This window comes from Astyanax mexicanus, chromosome 6 (assembly GCF_023375975.1).
Source record: "Astyanax mexicanus isolate ESR-SI-001 chromosome 6, AstMex3_surface, whole genome shotgun sequence".
Lineage (NCBI taxonomy): Eukaryota > Metazoa > Chordata > Actinopteri > Characiformes > Acestrorhamphidae > Astyanax > Astyanax mexicanus.
In genome coordinates this window covers 43,615,570-43,633,712 of record NC_064413.1, presented here as the reverse complement: position 1 = coordinate 43,633,712, position 18,143 = coordinate 43,615,570, and the positions used below count along the sequence as shown (strand labels likewise).

At 38.2% G+C, this 18,143-nt stretch overlaps 1 protein-coding gene across 1 annotated transcript in view; it reads right to left on the bottom strand.

Moving 5' to 3' along the window:
• Positions 1–18,143, bottom strand: part of si:dkey-225n22.4 (collagen alpha-1(XXI) chain) — a 96,737-nt gene that overhangs the window by 19,908 nt on the left and 58,686 nt on the right. Inside the window, exons 17-20 of the mRNA XM_049480563.1 lie at positions 8,770–8,814; positions 7,565–7,618; positions 477–530; positions 171–224 (exon numbers count right to left, since the gene is read on the bottom strand). Of these exons, the coding sequence (XP_049336520.1) occupies positions 171–224; positions 477–530; positions 7,565–7,618; positions 8,770–8,814 (207 nt within the window). The remainder of the gene's footprint in view (positions 1–170; positions 225–476; positions 531–7,564; positions 7,619–8,769; positions 8,815–18,143) is intronic.

The window sequence follows — 18,143 nt, the reverse complement described above, 5'->3', positions numbered from 1 at the left end:
AATCATTGATTGTTACTCTATCAGCAGAAGTGACAGAAAAAATATACACCTCAAGATTAATTTAGGCTTCCTAAACTGTGTTCAATAACGCTCTAAAGCTGGCTAGCTTTGGCAGACTGAAGAGATATATTAAAATGGCTTCACAGAGGATGGAATATGTTGAAAATCACCTTTTGCCCTGGAGCACCTGGAAGACCAGCCAGCCCCTGCTCCCCTGTTTTACCCTGCACACGGGCAACAATGAGAAAACACACACAGATACCCAAACACACACACACACATACACACAGTCACAATTGACATGCATAGTCCCTGAACACTGTTTTGTGAAGCTTTTCCAGTTCTTGGAATCTCTTTGATAAGAAGACCATTTCTGGAACAGAATAAATGGAATCTCCATGTAACCGTTCCCACAGGAACTAAATCGCTACATTAGCATAATTGCTAAAGGTGTTTTTTTTAATGCTTGTGCTTACCTTGGGACCCATTTGTCCATCTGCTCCAGGGGACCCTGGGGGGCCTTGGATGCCCTAGGGGTTGAAGTAAAGAGGGCACAATGTTATATACTGTGTGAGTAATGTGCTCGAAAGAGACATCACAGTCTCTCCATCGTTCCTGCAGCTGGAGCTAAAAAAGAAAATGCATGTAAAGTAAGTGCATGTGAAGTTTCTTGAATTGTGAAAAGTGTTATTTTTCTTTTACAGAATGCTATTTAAAAGTTTAGAATAAGTAGTCATATCAATATCAATTAAAATGTATCATTATTAATCAGAAAAGCATTTTACGTATTTGATAATATTAGAAAATTGGCAGTGTTGTGTGAACATCAGTATAATACACACATGCTACAGTAATTATTAAAAAAGTTGATTTTCTGTCAAACTAGAGCATCATACTTAGCCACACCTCTCTCGTCCCATTTGCATTCTCAGCATGGTTTTGCAAAGCCCAGAGAAATTTTAATATATTAATGTTTAAAATATGAGATAAATAGAATTGTAATTATTTCTTATACAACTATCACCCTTAAGCTTATCGTGTTCACACACTGTGATATTTCACCTCATTTTTACCTTTCTTTAAGTTTTTTTTTATTATTAATTTAATCTATTTCACTTCTGCTCGCACTTCTTTCAGTTGATTTGTATTGTTTAAACTTGTATTGTTTGTATTATTCTAATTTATACCACTTATACCATTATACCCTTTATACTATTAAACCACTATATTGCACTAATGTTTATACAGATTCAGTTCACAATGGTACTGTCAGTCAATCTTAAATCCCCCCCACCCCACCCCACCCCCCCCCCCATCTTACCTACCTGGTACACTCTCACTCTTATATTGCACGATTGCCTTGTGTCTCTTGTCTCAAGTATGTCTGTATCTGTTTCCTTGCTGTATTGTACATTTATTGATTGCATTACTTTTAGAGTTATTGCATATTTGTTCTTATTTTAATGTCAATAAATATTTTGGTGTTTTAACTATGTTATTGAAATTGAAATTTAAGCTCCTTCCTCAATATATTTATATAAGCAGAATCCACACGTGGAAAATAATGAATTACATTTACTCACATTACTGTAATTGAGTAGCTTTTATTAGTAATTTGTAATTTCTAAAGTAGTTTTTAAAATAGGTAATTCAAGTTCATTTTGACACAAGTAATTTACTTCACTACATTGGAAAACTCCCCGTTACTGAGTAACAAATGAAATGCTGGCGGAAAAAAACAAATTGTCTGAATAAAAAAAAAAAAAAAAAAAAAAAGAGTTTTGTTCTCCATGGTAGCGCAGCTAAACTTTTCCATGCAGTGTTTATTACGGTTAGCGGTGTGTAAATCAGCTGTGTAACATTACATTACATTTGCATTACATTACATTTGGCAGACGCTTTTGTCCAAAGCGACTTACAATAGTGAAGTACAAAAGTAATAGAAGTTAAAGGTAAAACATTGTTTAGATAGGGCTTACAGGAGGTTGAAGGGAAATAAAGGGATAGAGAAGTAAAAGAGGGGAAGAAGGAAATGAGGTTAGAAGTAGTTAGTTTGTTAGAGGTGTTAGGAGAGTAGGTGCTCTTTGAAGAGCTCTGTCTTCAGGAGTTTATTAAAGATAGTGAGAGATTCTCCTGATCTGGTAGTGGAAGGTAGTTTGTTCCACCATTGGGGAACTCTGTATGTACATTACAACCTGGGGTCTGTGTGTTTGGGGGGAACCGGTGTTCTGACGAGTTATGCTACCCATCGATATTGCTTCTTTACGGCACTGCGCATGTGCCGACCAACAGGTTTTTTTTTTTACGTTTTCATGTTTTTCATGATAATTCCTTAAGTTTTTATTGGCAACATTAAACATATCTGCTTGGATATTAAAAAACATGTAAATAGCAGTTAAAGCATAGCAATGGCAAGTTATATAATAATGAATTGTAAAACTATAAAAAATACGGTTTATAGTCACCGTTTATATGGCCAAACTTTTTAACTTTTTAACAGTAAAGAAAAAAAAATGTTTTATGGGGTGGTCTGAACAAATACTGCCTGAAAGGTCCAAATTATTATGTGGAATAATAGTTCATTAAAAACTATTTAATTTATGATTTGTACTTTTTTACATCAAATAAATAAAAGTAACTTTGTAACTTTTACTCAAAGTACATTTTAAATTGAGTACTTTTTTACTTTTACTCAAGTAGATTTTTAGATGGGTACTTTTACTTTTACTTGAGTAGAATTTTAGCAAAGTAAAGGTACTTTTACTTTATAGGTAAATTTTTCAGTACTTTTTCCACCTCTGGCAGAATCTAATCTAATCTTCCAAAAAGGTTGTAAGGTCTTGCGGCAAGCAACATTTTGATTCGTTTAAGGCTCTTCTAATAATAAGCCTTTGCAGAAACATATTATTGTCTAAAATTATACTGTATGTCACCAAATATCCCTTTTGTTAATACTAAACAGTACATATAATACTGTGCAAAAGTATCAGAGAGTACCAATATAATTATCTTTACTTTAGTAAACTAACTGTTATAAATATGAGAGGTAAATGATTGTTACAAAGACATGTCAACAATAAAGATAATAAACTATTTTTTCTTTTTTTTTAAATGTATTTTACCCTGCATTTCCCTGCTACAAATTCTGGCAACCCATTTTAGAATCATGCATTTCAGCTCAGCGCTGCTGAATACATTAGATCTGCCAGTTACCCTACAGTACAAAACACATATTGAACTGAATGCTTTGTTGAGCATAAAACACAGTAGCTACAGTCAGGAGAGACCTAATTTGTGTCAAGTGTTGACATTTGTGTGCTGAAAAATATGAGTAAGTTACTCTTAGTGTAGAAAGTCTCTCAGTACCTGTGTGTTCCCTCTGGATTGTCACTGAAATCCTAGGCTCTCGTAGTAACCCCCCCCCCCTCTCCCCCCTCCCTCTCCCCCCAATTTAAAACCCTTCCCTGAGTGTGTTAGACAGCTGGAAAATAAAATTACATGGCTGCAGACGGCTGTGGCTGCTTTTTGAAGCTGGAAATAAGAGAGCATGTTTCTGTGGATATGCATAAACCAGGAAAGCTACATAAGGTGCTATACATCCGCGCTCTATTCAGTCTACCTAGTCATTTTCCAAAACACACTCACATCATCTTAGCCAATGCTAAAATATTAGGACATACTAAAAAGCAAGGATCAAACATGTAGGGCCTTATTTAACAGCTGTCTGTAAAAAATAAAGACCCTTCTTAAAACCCACTTACACAGTTTACTTCACGATTCTGTGATTTACCACTGATTTCTTATTTAGATTTTATTCAGTATATATAATGTAATATGGGTTTTTTTTGCTAAAATCCACTTTTTCTCGTTCTTTGTGAAACACAATAGGTCTCTTTCTCAACCTCCATTGTCTGCAGTAGCTAAGAAAAGAAAATGTTCAAAAAATGAGTCGATCACGAAAAGCACCATGTCTACGTCAACTTGTGAAGCTGGGCTGCAGCAGAGCCGACTTTTTTTACACAGCTAGTTAGCGTTAGCTATCTTGGGTAAGTGACTATAGGTTTAAATCGGATCTCCGGTTGATTCTGCGTTTTACGGAGAGCTTAAATTTACACTAGGAAAGCACAGTTTGACAAGGTAGCGCAACTCGACAGAACACCGGTCAAAGCGGACACAACAAATCCCAAAGTCTGAAGTAAGAGTTTAGTAGCGATAGTTTAGCTGAAAGAAACGTTATTGATGCCGTGGGGAGATCGGCGCCGCAGGGGTAAGGGCTTAGCAGCGACATTGAGAGTCTGATGTAAAGAGAAGTTTAAGGTTTAACTTTATCTAGCACTAAGTGCTATTCCTTCACAACTAAGGATTTATTTCTGAAAACATTTTGTCCTTTGAGTTTTAGAGCTGTAAAATTGACTGGGGGAAGGCAAGTCGCATCTTCTGCAGAGGTACTATTAGCCAATCAGAGGCAATATGTTTACAGGTATCTCCCCTCTCTCCCCTCACTCACCATCAGTGTGTAGTCAGTCCCGGAGCTATATTAGTTGACTTTTTGGTTTAGAGGTTTAAATTGGCTTCAAAACTCAAACATTTAGTGTTTGATTGCCTAAAAATAATTTAACAATGCAAAAGTGTCAGTCAAAATCTATAATTGAAAAAGGATAATATTTTAGTCCATTATGGTGACACTCTTACCATTACAAGGATGGCTGTATCAGTTTAAAGAACTAAAGATCCTGTTTGTCTTCAAAGTTTAACTGAACAGACATTATTGTTCTAAAAACGTTTGTTTAAAAAAGTTTTAACAATACGTTTTTTTTTATTTAATTAATATTATATTTGACCTAATATTTTGTGTCTGTTACTAAAAACTACCATATCCATAACACTGCATATAGCCAGAATCCATGAGCTGATTTATACTGATGCCTAAATAGTCTACAGTCTAAAGCTCGGTCTATAATGAGTACAGAATAATGAGTTTGGCGGTTTAGCAGGAAACTGTACTGCATTTGTATGCTGATTACACTGTGGGTCTCATGCCCCCTCTGTAAGCCTGATTTCCAGGGGAAAAAAAGCCTAATTGAAAAATCCATTTGGGATCACAGAAAAGTGCTGAATAGAGGAGGCACCAAATAAATGCTCCTCATTCTGCAGGTGGCACAAATGATCTATAATAGCAGACCCTCTCTGGAGCTCTAATGAGCAGCCTGGTGAGTGTCTGAGTATCTGGATAGAGAACAGACTCAAAGCACAGGTAGAAAAAAATAATTTGTATTTCTTTTATATATAAATGCAGATATTGTCACTGTCAAACCAAAAACCAGTATGTCTAAAATCGCAACTTTACAAGAGAAGGAAAGGCATTTATTTTTTTGAATAGAAGTCAACGTTAAACTTTTTATTCCAAATCATGACAGTCATAAAAGTCATAATTTGGAAATAAAAGGATTTTGCTGGATAGAGACATCTTGTTTGTGCACCATGCCTTTGAAATCAGTGTATAGCAGGTCTACTTTAAAAATGTGCAATATGCTTAATTAAACATTCATGACTCCTTCATAAAACATGATTAAAATTGATAGTCAAAAACTTTCCACCAGATTCACAAACACTGTGTTACCATCAGCTTTGTCATAAGTACAAAATGTGTATGATAGATTGCCAATTACTTCAGATTTACCATTCAATTACCACTGTCCATGCCCATTAATTACAAATTACCACTACAAAAAAAGCCCTTGGACCAGGGGTGTCCAAACTTTTTTTGTTGGGGGCCAAAAGGAGAAATATATTTGAAGTCACGGGCCACAGACTCTGTAATAAAACAAATAATGAAAAATACCACTTTAAATAATACTTTTTTCCTGATTATTTAATTTACACACTATTTTACTTGACTTACTATCTTTATCTATCTTTGACAGTGTTGTGTAAACTAAGATTTTTCAAATTGATGTTTAATTTCATGATGTCTCTTAATATTAAACTCCTTAATTACAGCAACTTTTAGACTCTTTTTCCCTGTTTTTCTGCGCTAGAAATGCGCACTCTCTCCGCTTTTAGACTCTTTTTCCCCGTTTTTCTGCGCTAGAAATGCGCACTCTCTCCGCTTTTAGACTCTTTGCCCCGTTTTTCTGCGCTAGAAATGCGCACTCTCTCCGCTTTTAGACTCTTTGCCCCGTTTTTCTGCGCTAGAAATGCGCACTCTCTCCGCTTTTAGACTCGTTGGCCCGTTTCTGACACCTAGCGTTCAAACTTTGAATCTCACATTATAAAAACCTGCTTAACAGCGGGCCAACTTTCATTCTATTTCTAAAATACCTGTCCAAACTACGGCCCGCGGGCCATTTGCGGCCCGTTTCCTTTTTTGGAGCAGCCCGCGGGCCGTAGTTTGGACACCCCTGCCTTGGACTAAAGAATTATATATATATTTTTTAATGTCAAGTTTTTTACAAAACTGTCATTTTCACTTTTTAATCACGTTAACACTATTGGTGGTTTTTGGATGTCATACACACTTTACTATAGTAAAGAGCAGGTATCAATTTTATTCATAAAGTGTCTTATTTACATTTATGCTCAAATTAAACCCGTTATATGTATCCTGTGTATACACTGTACCATGTATTTAAATCCCACATTTCTTTGTCAGTGAATGAACTCTGGACATCTCTCCAACCTTCAAATTGCTTATGACCTTTTTGTCACTCAGTTATTATAGCAAAATAGGACTGCTACTCTTTCTCACTGCTACTGTCTTTATCTTGTCTCCCAAGATGTGTTCTCCCGTTTGGTTAATGGTGACCCTTTCTATGGCTATTACTCTGAACTGTACGTGATAGCCAGCTGGTCATCCCTGACAATGAAGAGAAAGCCACTCCAGCACAAATTTCCACGTACCTTCAATAGTCTTTTTCCCTTCATATCACCATTATCCTTTCTTCCTCAAAGTTTGGCTGGAAAGTACTGTAATGTCAGCTTGTCCGAAAGTTCTGGTGGTTTATGCTTGATTAATATGTGTATTTTATACTTCCTTTGTCAGCCGAATCCCATAGCATATACCATAACCCCAAATTTGTGCAAAAATAATTTGAGTATGCTTTGAATAATATAACAAATGAGTAATTTATAATTAACAGCAGGTATAGCTTTAATAAAAACAATCTCTTTAAAGAAGATTACTGCTTCTTATGATTATGTATTTAATGCCACAAGATGGCAGCAACAAAGTCATTGAAAAGCTGTGCACTGCAACAGTCCACACCTGCCAACAGAGGTCACACTGCTGTCGTTTCTCTATAGGCTCTTGATGTCTCTTCTGGACAAAACACTGCCATTGTTCATCTTCTATTACAAATTCTATAGACCGATTTGTGATTAAACTCTGCCCCGTGTCCACACTTCCTTTCCAAGCCTTGTTTTGTTGGAGCTGGTGTGAGGAGAATGCATTACAGTGACCTGGTTAAATTTCAATTTGATTTCTCTCACATATCCAATCTTAAAGGGTCAGCTGTCACAAAGAGAGGGTGTGTTAAAGAGGTGAGACTGAGGGATGTTCACTTACCGGAGGTCCTTTAGGTCCAGCGGATCCTTTCTGTCCAGGTGCTCCCTTGGCCCCCTAAGTTCCAGAGACAAACCCTCAATCAATATCAATGCGTTTCTTGAGACTGTAACAACCGGGAAAAGACTGTGCGGTCGTATAACTCTCTTTAACATTTAGTATCTGGAAACAATACTTCAAAAAAATCTATAAGGTGTGTATTATGATATTACAGAACAGCTTATTCAAGTGTGTTCAGCTTTATTCTGTACACATAAGATAGATAAAGTAATAACTAGAAAAGGAACTGCAGGATGGTTGCGCAGCTAAAATGGCTCCCACCGTTCGCCATGGTCATTGCTATGATGTTGCTAGGCGCTTGCTATGGTGTCTGTGGTGGTTGCTAAGGTGTTGCAATGTGGTTGCTAAGGTGTCGTTATTGTATCCATAGTGGTTGCTATGGTGTTGCTAAGTGGTTGCTAAGGTGTTGCTAAGGGGTTGCTAGGTGGTTGCTAAGGTGTTGCTATGGTATCCAGGGTGGTTGCTATGGTGTTTCTATGGTATCTGGGGTGGTTGTTATGATGGTGTCTGTGGTGGTTGTTAAGGTGTTGCTAGGTGTTTGCTAAGGCATTGCTACGGTATTTGGGGCGGTTGCTATGGTGCTGCTATGTGGTTGCTAAGATGTTGCTATGGTATCCGGGGTGGTTGCTATGGCGTTGCTAAGTGGCTCCTCCATACACACACAGTACTGGAGAGCAGGGGACAGAAAGAGTTCCGTGCGCAGAGTTGCTGGTGTGCGAGATAGAACTTTGGGCCCCCTATTCAATTCTATGGGGACAATTTTTCGTACGGCAATTATATGAAAACTGTACGTCATATCATTTCGTAAAGCATATTTGGAAAGAACACGGTAAGTTCTATAGGCTGTCCGATTTTCATCTTCGTATCTCCAAAATTGTTCACAGGCTTTCAAATTTCTCCCCATTCATTTTCAATGGGAAAAAATGCGTACGTTTATGAAATTTTTACGAAAACTGTACGTCCAATCAAAAACCTGTATACAAGCACGCATCGCACCAACAGGTCGCACAATCAGGAGTTGGATATCTCGAAAACTGTGGGAGAAGAAGCGCGGCGACGAAAACGCCTATAATAATAATAATAATATTAACTCAGAATAACAGTAACCATAATAAATATAATACAAAGAGCAGTATAAGAGGCCTTACCTGAGGTCCATCCAAGCCCTCCTCTCCAGGAAGTCCACGGATTCCCTGAGAACGACAAGAAAAATCCACCTTACTCTTGGCTTACCTGCCGACACTTTGACGGGCAGGTCAGACAGGGCTTGTAGCTCCATATAGTAGAACACACCGCAGGACACAGGCTCAATCACCCCGCCATTAATCATGATCCTCTTTTCTGGCTTCTGTTACTGCACTATTACCGCAACGGCACCAAATTAATTCTACATTCTGGCTAAGCCATTAAACAGATGGCAGCCTGCCAAGAAAAATGACAAGTTCATGGACAAAGATGTGCATATTATATGCAACATAAGAAAGAAGGTCTGAGGTTTGCACACTGTCTGCAGTTCATACACTGTCTACATTTGTTCTAGTGGCCTCTTAAACGGGTTAAATGGAGACCCCTTGACTGCTCTGCTTCCTTTAGGACGTGTTTAGAAAGTTCTGGGCATGTTGCACAGAAGGTACTCTACAATTGGGCTACACACATGGGAAGGCAATCAAGAAAAATATTATTATTATAAGAAATGCTGTAAGAAGTTCTTGTCTTATGAGGCCACTGTAGACCGACTCTACGCAGATGAATTGGGCGGTGTTTCCTGATGATTAGTAAATGTAATGGGGTGTACAGGGTGTGGACACAGCAAACCACAGATATTAGCTATTGTGCCTTTTAAATATTTTTTAAACCTACAAAACTATAGAGGGTAAATCCTGCCAAAAAATAAAAAATAAATAATAAAAAAAACACTAAAATGAAAAGGCAAATATAATTTTGTGGTTTCTTATTCCAAGCACATGTGAAAATATTAGGAAAATTTTTAAATGATATTAAATAATTCATTTGCAATTTAATTTTTCACTTGAGCACAGGTCAAATGTGAAAAAAAAAATGAAATTAAAATTAAAAAGGCTTTTTGCAATTTCATTTTCATTACCATACAGGTATTTCACAGTCAAATTGAAAATAAAAAAGCTAATTGTGAAGAAAAAAAAAACCTTCACTTTGGTCTAGCCTTTTCTTCATGAACTGCATAATAAATGAAAAAACAGCAATAATAATGTTTTTATTAATTAATCCTTGCAACAGGCTGCATGTCTGACAGAATTAAAATGAAAACACAACATGGAATAATCAATCGCAAAGAGACAGTTTGTGATTTAGTTTTGGGCGGGGGCAATGTCTAAAAAATAAAAAGGCAAATGCAAAAGAAGATTAGCGCTATCTGCTGGTGATTAACTTTTCATTTCTCACTTTTCTTTTTTGTTTTCAACTTCCCCACCATGCAAATGCATATAAATTAACAGAAGCCCATGGAAAAGTTTGCGGGCTACTGTTGTTTTATTTCATATATTTAAATGTGTTCGTGTTTAAATTAGTTAAAAAATGGAACAATAAAAATGTTTATATGCTAATAAATAATATAAAATATAATAAAAATTACGATAAAGTTTAAGCATATAGAATTGTTTTTATTGGGAATAGATATGAGTCAGTCATTGTTAGGCTAGAACTCACCTGTTACTTGGTGCTGTCTGAATCATAAAATCATATATTAATCTGTACGTAATATAAACTTGTGACTATTGTTGTGCGCTTGAAATTAATAAAAAATTAATATTTTTTTTTATTCTCATGGGAGGTAGCCTCTCTGTGACACCCCAGTGGTATAGGCTATCCACTTTTCAACATTTGTCACAAGAGGTGGACAGTATGATAAAATTTTATAAAACTGTGGTAAAGTTCCCTATCGTGATACACAATGCACAAATTCTGTAGTATATCACGGATATAATAATCTGTGCTTAAAAGACCAACAAAATGTGCATTTTATTATAAAGAGAGTAACTAGTGCTGTTTAATTGGATGCAGGACAAACATTTTGAATAAAACTAATTGTAAAATGTACAGTATAAATAAGTATAGTTCAGTTAAAGATAAATGAATAAATGAACAGCGGTATTTGATAAGCTGGTCTGATGTTGGCTTCGTATTAAACAGCTTGTTATTCCACCTTAAACAATGCAGCAGTTATACGCCTATCCCATAGAGACAACAAATTGGAAGTACTTCATTTTAAGGTGGAACAGGAAGCTAACATTTGCCTCCTTTCATTTCTATCCACTGTACAAGATTTCTTCAGCAAACTTGAACAGAACCACTTGAAGTAGAGAATACTAGGTACATTTTCCTACATTAAATGCAGGAGGCCCCACACACATATCCCACAGGTCTGTACAGCAGTCTATAGCTTTCATGGGACTTGGGCAAAAGTCATGGGACATGGTACTAGCTCCTGTCCTTTGGCTTATTGCATGTCAGCATATATAGCCCAACATAAAAAAGACATGAAACACTGGAAAACAGTAACCAGCTTAAAATGTTCCAGTCTATGGATAACCCACTCTGCTATTGGTATAGTCTCTGACTTTTGCCCAGCACTTGATGGCTAATAACCCAAATTATGTACAAACAGTTTGTGTGACACTCAGCTATATATGTATTAAAATCATAAAATGAAATCAGTTACTATGAGACATAAAAAGACAAAGAAAGAAAAAAACAGCTAATCTAAAATCAGCTTCCAGAACACTCAAGAGCCCCTTTTCTGCCACAAACTGCCTCACCCTGTCTAATAGCCCATTTAAATGGAAGCGTTTTATGGTGAAACATATATATATATATATATATATATCTTTGTGTGTTACACTCTGAGGCACAATGTCTTTACAGACGGTTTTTAAATGTAGCGTTCACAGACGAGACCAGCACTGAGCCACTGTAAAACATCCATATTAGCTTGCCATTTCTTGCTTTGGCAGCCCAAAGGGCCAACAGTTGAGAACGAACCTTTTTTTGGTGTTTCTTATTATTATTTTTTTAAACTAATAAGAATAAAAAGTCTTTTGAGTGATGCCTGTAAGCATGCAACAGGATACACAGGCCCTCTCCACCCACATCAGTGAAAAATTCTGCCTCAGGGTTACTTAAGAACCTACAGCTCAAGCGTAGTTCTTGCGCTGAGAGACATATAGCAGCGTGGAGGGAACATCAAGGGTTCTGTTTGCTCCCAGAGCCCTCGGAGAGATAAGAGGGGGAACGAGGGACCAAGAACAGGTGTGGCACTTTGAAGTGACGCCTCTTGCATAGCGTTCAGTTAAATGAGCCATTTGATGGGTAGAGAAGAGTGTGGATTCCTCTCAAAGGCTCCTCCACGAGAGGGATGAGGCTGGATCAACTGGCGAAAATAAAGAGATCGTTAGAAGGAATGATATGGATATGATATGAAGTAGCACTCGTGTGATAGTGAGGGGGAGTTTAAGGTCATAAATGTAATTAAATGAGAGAATTGGAAGGCGAAGTAAAGTGAATCTCTCTCATTGTAACAGAGTAACTCCTCCCACAGAATGCATTAAATATCCAAGAGATGAAATCAAGCATGTTGAGAGGGTCAAGCATTTTCCACTTTTTTAATGTCTTTTCAATGTTGTCATTCCTTCTTTAAACATTTAATGGACATTCTGACACTGGGGATAACAAGTGTTGAAGTGTTTTAGGTGGTATTGTGTCCCATTTTTCCTGCTTCTTAAGGTATGCAACAGTACAGGGTCACTGATGTCACATTTTAATTCCGAAATTCTCCACACATTTTATATTGGGCACTGCAGGAAGGCCAATCCAGTATCCATATTCTCCGTGGTTTTGCACTTGTCTTGTTGAAGAAGAAAAAAAAGGCATGGGTGTCCCCGGAAAAGATGTTGGGCACTATTTAAGTGATCTATAGTGCACCAGTTAATTGTGGATTGCACAGCTGGATTTAGGCATGTCAATGTGTCTTTGGTAACGTTTTGGCGCCACAAATACGACATGCAGAGCTCGAAACTAAGATCTCAATGTACTTTTCTGCATTCATGCTGAGATCACAGAAGTGTCAATTACCTTTTCTCAATGTATTGACACAATCTAACACCATGACAGACCCTGGCTTGGACTTGTGACTGATAACAGTCTGGATGGTTTCCTTCGTCTTTTGTTTGGAGCACACAAAAAAACTGTTGCCTTTCAAAAAAAAAAAAAAAAAAAACTAAAATATTGATTGTTCAGAGCACAATACACATTTGCACTCTGTTAAGGTGCAACCCAGATGCCTCACCCTGCTTTCACACTGGAAAGCGACAACGCGACAGGCGACCACTCATTTCCTATGACAGGGCGCGATTTGTCGCCGCGACACGCGAGAGGCAACAAGCGACAAAGCGGCAGAGCGACAAGCGACACGGAGTTGAAATTTTCGCAACTTTATGCAAATTAATTATGACGCGATGAAGCGACATTCTGACCCGATTGGCTTCCAATTTTCCTTTGGACCCATCACATATAAGGCGCGTTGAGCTTGACATGCCCATAAGCAACAGAGAACAGGACAGGGTTAAAATAAATCTTCTGTTTTGCAATGTAAAGTTTTATATTATTTTTGTGAATCTAAAATTTTTACATGGAATTTTGTCTACTTTTATGATTCTTGATGCAGTGTCATCTGAAACATGAACCATCTTGGTTTCATACTGTCTGCAAGTATATGACAACATTTTTTAGGATTTAGGATTCTTTTGAGACCATCAATCACTGAGACTGTCGCCATTCTTTCATGGCCGAAACTGCTTTAGAATAAACTGCTTTAGACATCAGACACCATTGAAAAACTTGGGTAATTAATGCAGTCAAGCAAGGCAACCAGCAGTCCATAAAGTGAGGGGGTGACATTAATGACCAAACCAGTCTTGTAAAGCTTTGGGTTCTGATGGCTGCTGCCACCATTCTCCAGTGATCTGCAGTGTTGGGGAGCTCAGCCGGATGTTCTTTTGACGCAAGACTGCAGAAGTGTTTAAGCTCAGCTCTGTTTCAGTGCTTTTGAGGGCAGATGGGAATCAAATTTTTAAAACCGTCTGGTGGTGGAGTTTCATCATTTCGGGGCTGTGAGCTGCCCTCAGTCGCAGAGGCAAACAAAGCGAATGCTAATTCATTACACATGTTACCCAGCCCACAACAACATCACTGATGTTTAAAGACAGTTGCTGCTACCACTGCTGCAAATTGGCCTTGGAGAAAGTGCTGTTGCCTATTCAGCCCGAGTCACATTTGCTTTACTAACACAGCATTTGTGGGCTTAGCTAAGGAACTCCTTAGAACTCCTTAAAAAGCTTTAGTGCCTCCACGTTTCAACATGGTCAACAGTATAATGTGATAAAAGCAGCTGACAAAACTCTTTTATTTGTCAAAGCACTATCTGTCATTCTAAAGTGTATCCTGGTGTGCATGCAGGATGTTTTGAAAGGCCAGTATCTTTAAGGCTCATTGAGTAAAATGCCAGCATTTGAGTGCACTGAGATTGGAAGGCAAGATATCGCACGTGTTTACATGGTGGCTCTATTGTGAGTGTTTGCAGAGTGCTTTAGTTGTTACAGTGCGGATGGTGGCATTGCAGCGTGCCCTGAGGTTTGGAAACACCACCGCTGCTGCTAGGGCAGAGCTCCTGGCTGGAATCGCCAGGACACAAGCTGCACGCCTATTTAAAGGTATGCTTCTGATTTTCTGTTTTTTATTACCATTTTATAGAACCACTGCAAAGGAGTTGTCCACTCGGCAGAACAGACGTCATCACCACCGTCAACATGTGTAGGCCAGCTTGTTCAGATTTAGAAAAAGCACTTTCATCCAGTGTGTATAAATATATGTAGATGTTTTAATAAAAATAAAAAAAAAACATTAAAAGGTAGGTAAATCAACATTTCTGTGGATTAAAAAAATAACTATAGAAGTACAATATCATTAACGCGAATGGTCTAATGAATGAGACATAAAATAATAACTAACAAAAGTAATGAAGTGAAGAAAAAAAACAAGCATCACCATCTGCTGATAATTTAAAATAATGCTCTAAATTAGCTCAACTAGCACAGCTGAACCTAACATTCTTCAGTTCCCTGAACTGAATACAGGAACCAGTATTCCTTAAAGAATGCACCATCTTTGGACACTAAATGAAGTGATAATCAGTGATATAGAATAAAAATAGGTACATAGACAGATAAACAAACTGACAGACAGACAGATCAATCATATTGATATGCTGTCTAGACTCTAGAAAACAATACTTTTAAGTCTCATTAATTTTGCCATGTCCCATGGAAGCTAAACACTACTGCAGGATAGACCTGTAGGATATGTGTGTAGGGCCTCCTGCATTGAATGTGGGTGTGATTTATTGTTTCTGGAGTCCTTTGTCTGCTCACAAAGACAATTCTTTTTTTTTTTTATAATTTTATTTCTAATTTTTTCCCCATTTTCTCCCCAATTTACACGGTCAATAACCCAACCTACTCATTAGGACTCCCCCTATCACTAGTAATGCCACAAAACCAGGAAGGTGAGGACTAACACATGCCTCTTCTGATACATGTGAAGTCAGCCACCACCATTTTTCAAATGGTGATGCAGCATTACAGAGTAGCATCACAGCGCACTCAGAGGAAAGCACAGTGACTCGGTTCTGATACATCAGCTCACAGATGCCTTGTGCTGATCGACATCACCCTTTTGGAGTGATTTGGGCATAGTGCGCCTTTTACCCACTCAGAGAGAGCAAGGCCAATTTTGCTCTCTCGGGGCTCCGGTAGCCGATGGCAAGTTACATGAACAGGATTCGAACCAGCAATTTCCTGATTGTTGTGGCAGCACTTAGCCCCTACAAATACAATTCTATCCAGATACTGCCGGTCAGTATCATTACCACCCACTGCACTGTCCACTGTTGGCAGTAATGCCTTCTTTGAGTAAGACTGTGGATTGAGAAATGTTAAATGCCCGTTCAATTTTCAATAGTAAAATTGAAAACATTCGGGATAAAATTTTCAATAGTAAAATTGAAAACATTCGGGATAAAATTAAACAGATAAATATTACATCCTCTCTGTCATCTGGTCTGGCTGATCTAGAACAAAACCCTGTTACTGAAGTTAGGTTGGAAGTCTTTAACCCACTTCCACAGCTAGAACTAGAGAAAATTATCTCCTCTTCAAACAGCACAACCTGCACACTTGATGCTGTTCCCACAAAATTATTAAAACAGGTACTGCCAGATATAATTAAACCTCTGTTAATGATAGTAAACTCATCGCTCGCCCTGGGCCATGTACCCAAAGCCTTTAAAACAGCTGTAATTAAACCTCTGATCAAGAAACCAAATCTTGATCCTAGTGTACTGTCTAACTATAGACCTATTTCAAACTTACCCTTTATTTCTAAGATTTTAGAAAAAGCTGTAGCCCAACAACTTTGCTCTTACCTGCAAAGAAACCAGATCTATGAAAAATTTCAATCTGGATTTAGGCCTTATCATAGCACTGAGACAGCTTTAGTTAGAATAACAAACGATCTACTTATAGCCGCCGACCAAGGCTGTGTTTCCCTACTCGTACTTCTCGATCTGAGCGCAGCCTTTGATACAATAGATCATACTATCCTTTTAGAAAGACTAGAGAACATGGTCGGTGTAACCGGAACTGCCTTAGCATGGTTTAAATCGTACTTAACCGATCGCTATCAGTTTGTGAGGATAAATGATATGTCTTCCAGTTATACCAAGGTAAGATATGGAATTCCACAAGGCTCTATATTAGGACCGTTATTATTTACATTATATATGCTCCCACTGGGCAAAGTTATTAGAAAACACAATGTGAATTTTCATTGTTATGCGGATGACACGCAGCTCTTCATATCAGCCAAACCTGATGACAGAGTGAGATTAAAGAAAATCGAGGATTGTGTAGAAGATGTAAAATCATGGATGTCGCACAACTTCCTACTATTAAATAGTGATAAAACAGAAGTTCTCCTATTAGGCCCCAAAGCTGCTAGAAATAAATTATCAGACTTAATGCTAAATCTGGCTGACTTCTCAGCCACCCCTGGTTCAGCAGCTAAAAACCTTGGAGTTATCATAGATTCAGATCTAGCATTCGATAAACACATATCTAATGTTACTAGAACAGCTTTTCTACACCTCCGTAATATTGCCAAGCTAAGAAATGCCCTATCACAGCATGACGCAGAAAAATTAGTACATGCCTTTATTACCTCAAGGCTAGATTATTGTAATGCGCTACTGTCTGGATGTTCCGGCAGTAACTTAAATAAACTTCAGCTAGTTCAAAATGCTGCAGCCAGGGTCCTTACTAAAACTAGAAAATTTGACCATATTAGTCCAGTACTATCAGCACTGCACTGGCTTCCAGTCAAATTCCGCATAGACTATAAAATTCTCCTGTTAACGTATAAAGCCCTACACGGACTCGCTCCTGAGTATTTACAAGACCTCATTTCCTGTTATGAACCACCGCGATTACTCAGATCTCAGGGTGCTGGTTTATTAGTAGTGCCTAAAATTCAGAGGAGCTCTGCAGGAGGAAGAGCTTTCTCTTATAAAGCGCCTCAACTCTGGAATAATCTCCCCGAATATGTTCGGGACTCAGACACAGTCTCAATCTTTAAGTCTAGACTGAAAACTTACTTGTTTAGTTTAGCTTTTGGTAATTAACATTTTTCCCTTTAGATAAGGCTGCAGATTCAGGGGTTCATGGACAGAGGAAATTGTGGTAAACTGAGATGCTGGTGCTGTTGTTCTCCCACTGCACACGGTCACTCAGGTTTGTGGACGGTGGAGTGGGTGGATGCCAGTGTTTCAGGGTGCCTCCATGTCTATGTTACCTTCTGGCTCTCTGCCTTTAGTTAGGCTGTTTTATTCAGTTCTGCCGGAGTCATTTGCCACACTCTGATAATGTTTTAATATTCTCAGTTTTGCATAAATCCAGTCAAAACTAATTCCATCTCTCTGCTTTCCTCCGAGTTACTGACTGCCACCTGTCTGACCCGATACCGATGTTGGACCCTCAGGCTCTCGCGTCTCCTGTCCGGCCAGACTGATGGAAGTTTCTGAAGTCAGCTCTTCTCCACCACCACCACAGATCAGCTGCTCATCGACCATCTTACTCTCCACTACAGATTACATCCAAGCCATTAGTGGCGCTATTACACTCCTGAGTACATAAAACCTATATGGATGTATAAAGGACTTTTTAAATTTTAATTTAAAAGCCGTTTGACCAGTGGTAGGATGGTCCCCCCTTTAATGTGAGTCTTGGTCCTCCCAAGGTTTCTTCCTCCTCCTGCAGCTCTGAGGGAGTTTTTCCTTGCCTCCGCGCTCACTGGGGGTTCTGTATTCTGTATTTTCTATGTTTAATGTTTTGCCTGATTCTTTGTCCTGTAATCATGTTTCTGTAAAGCTGCTTTGTGC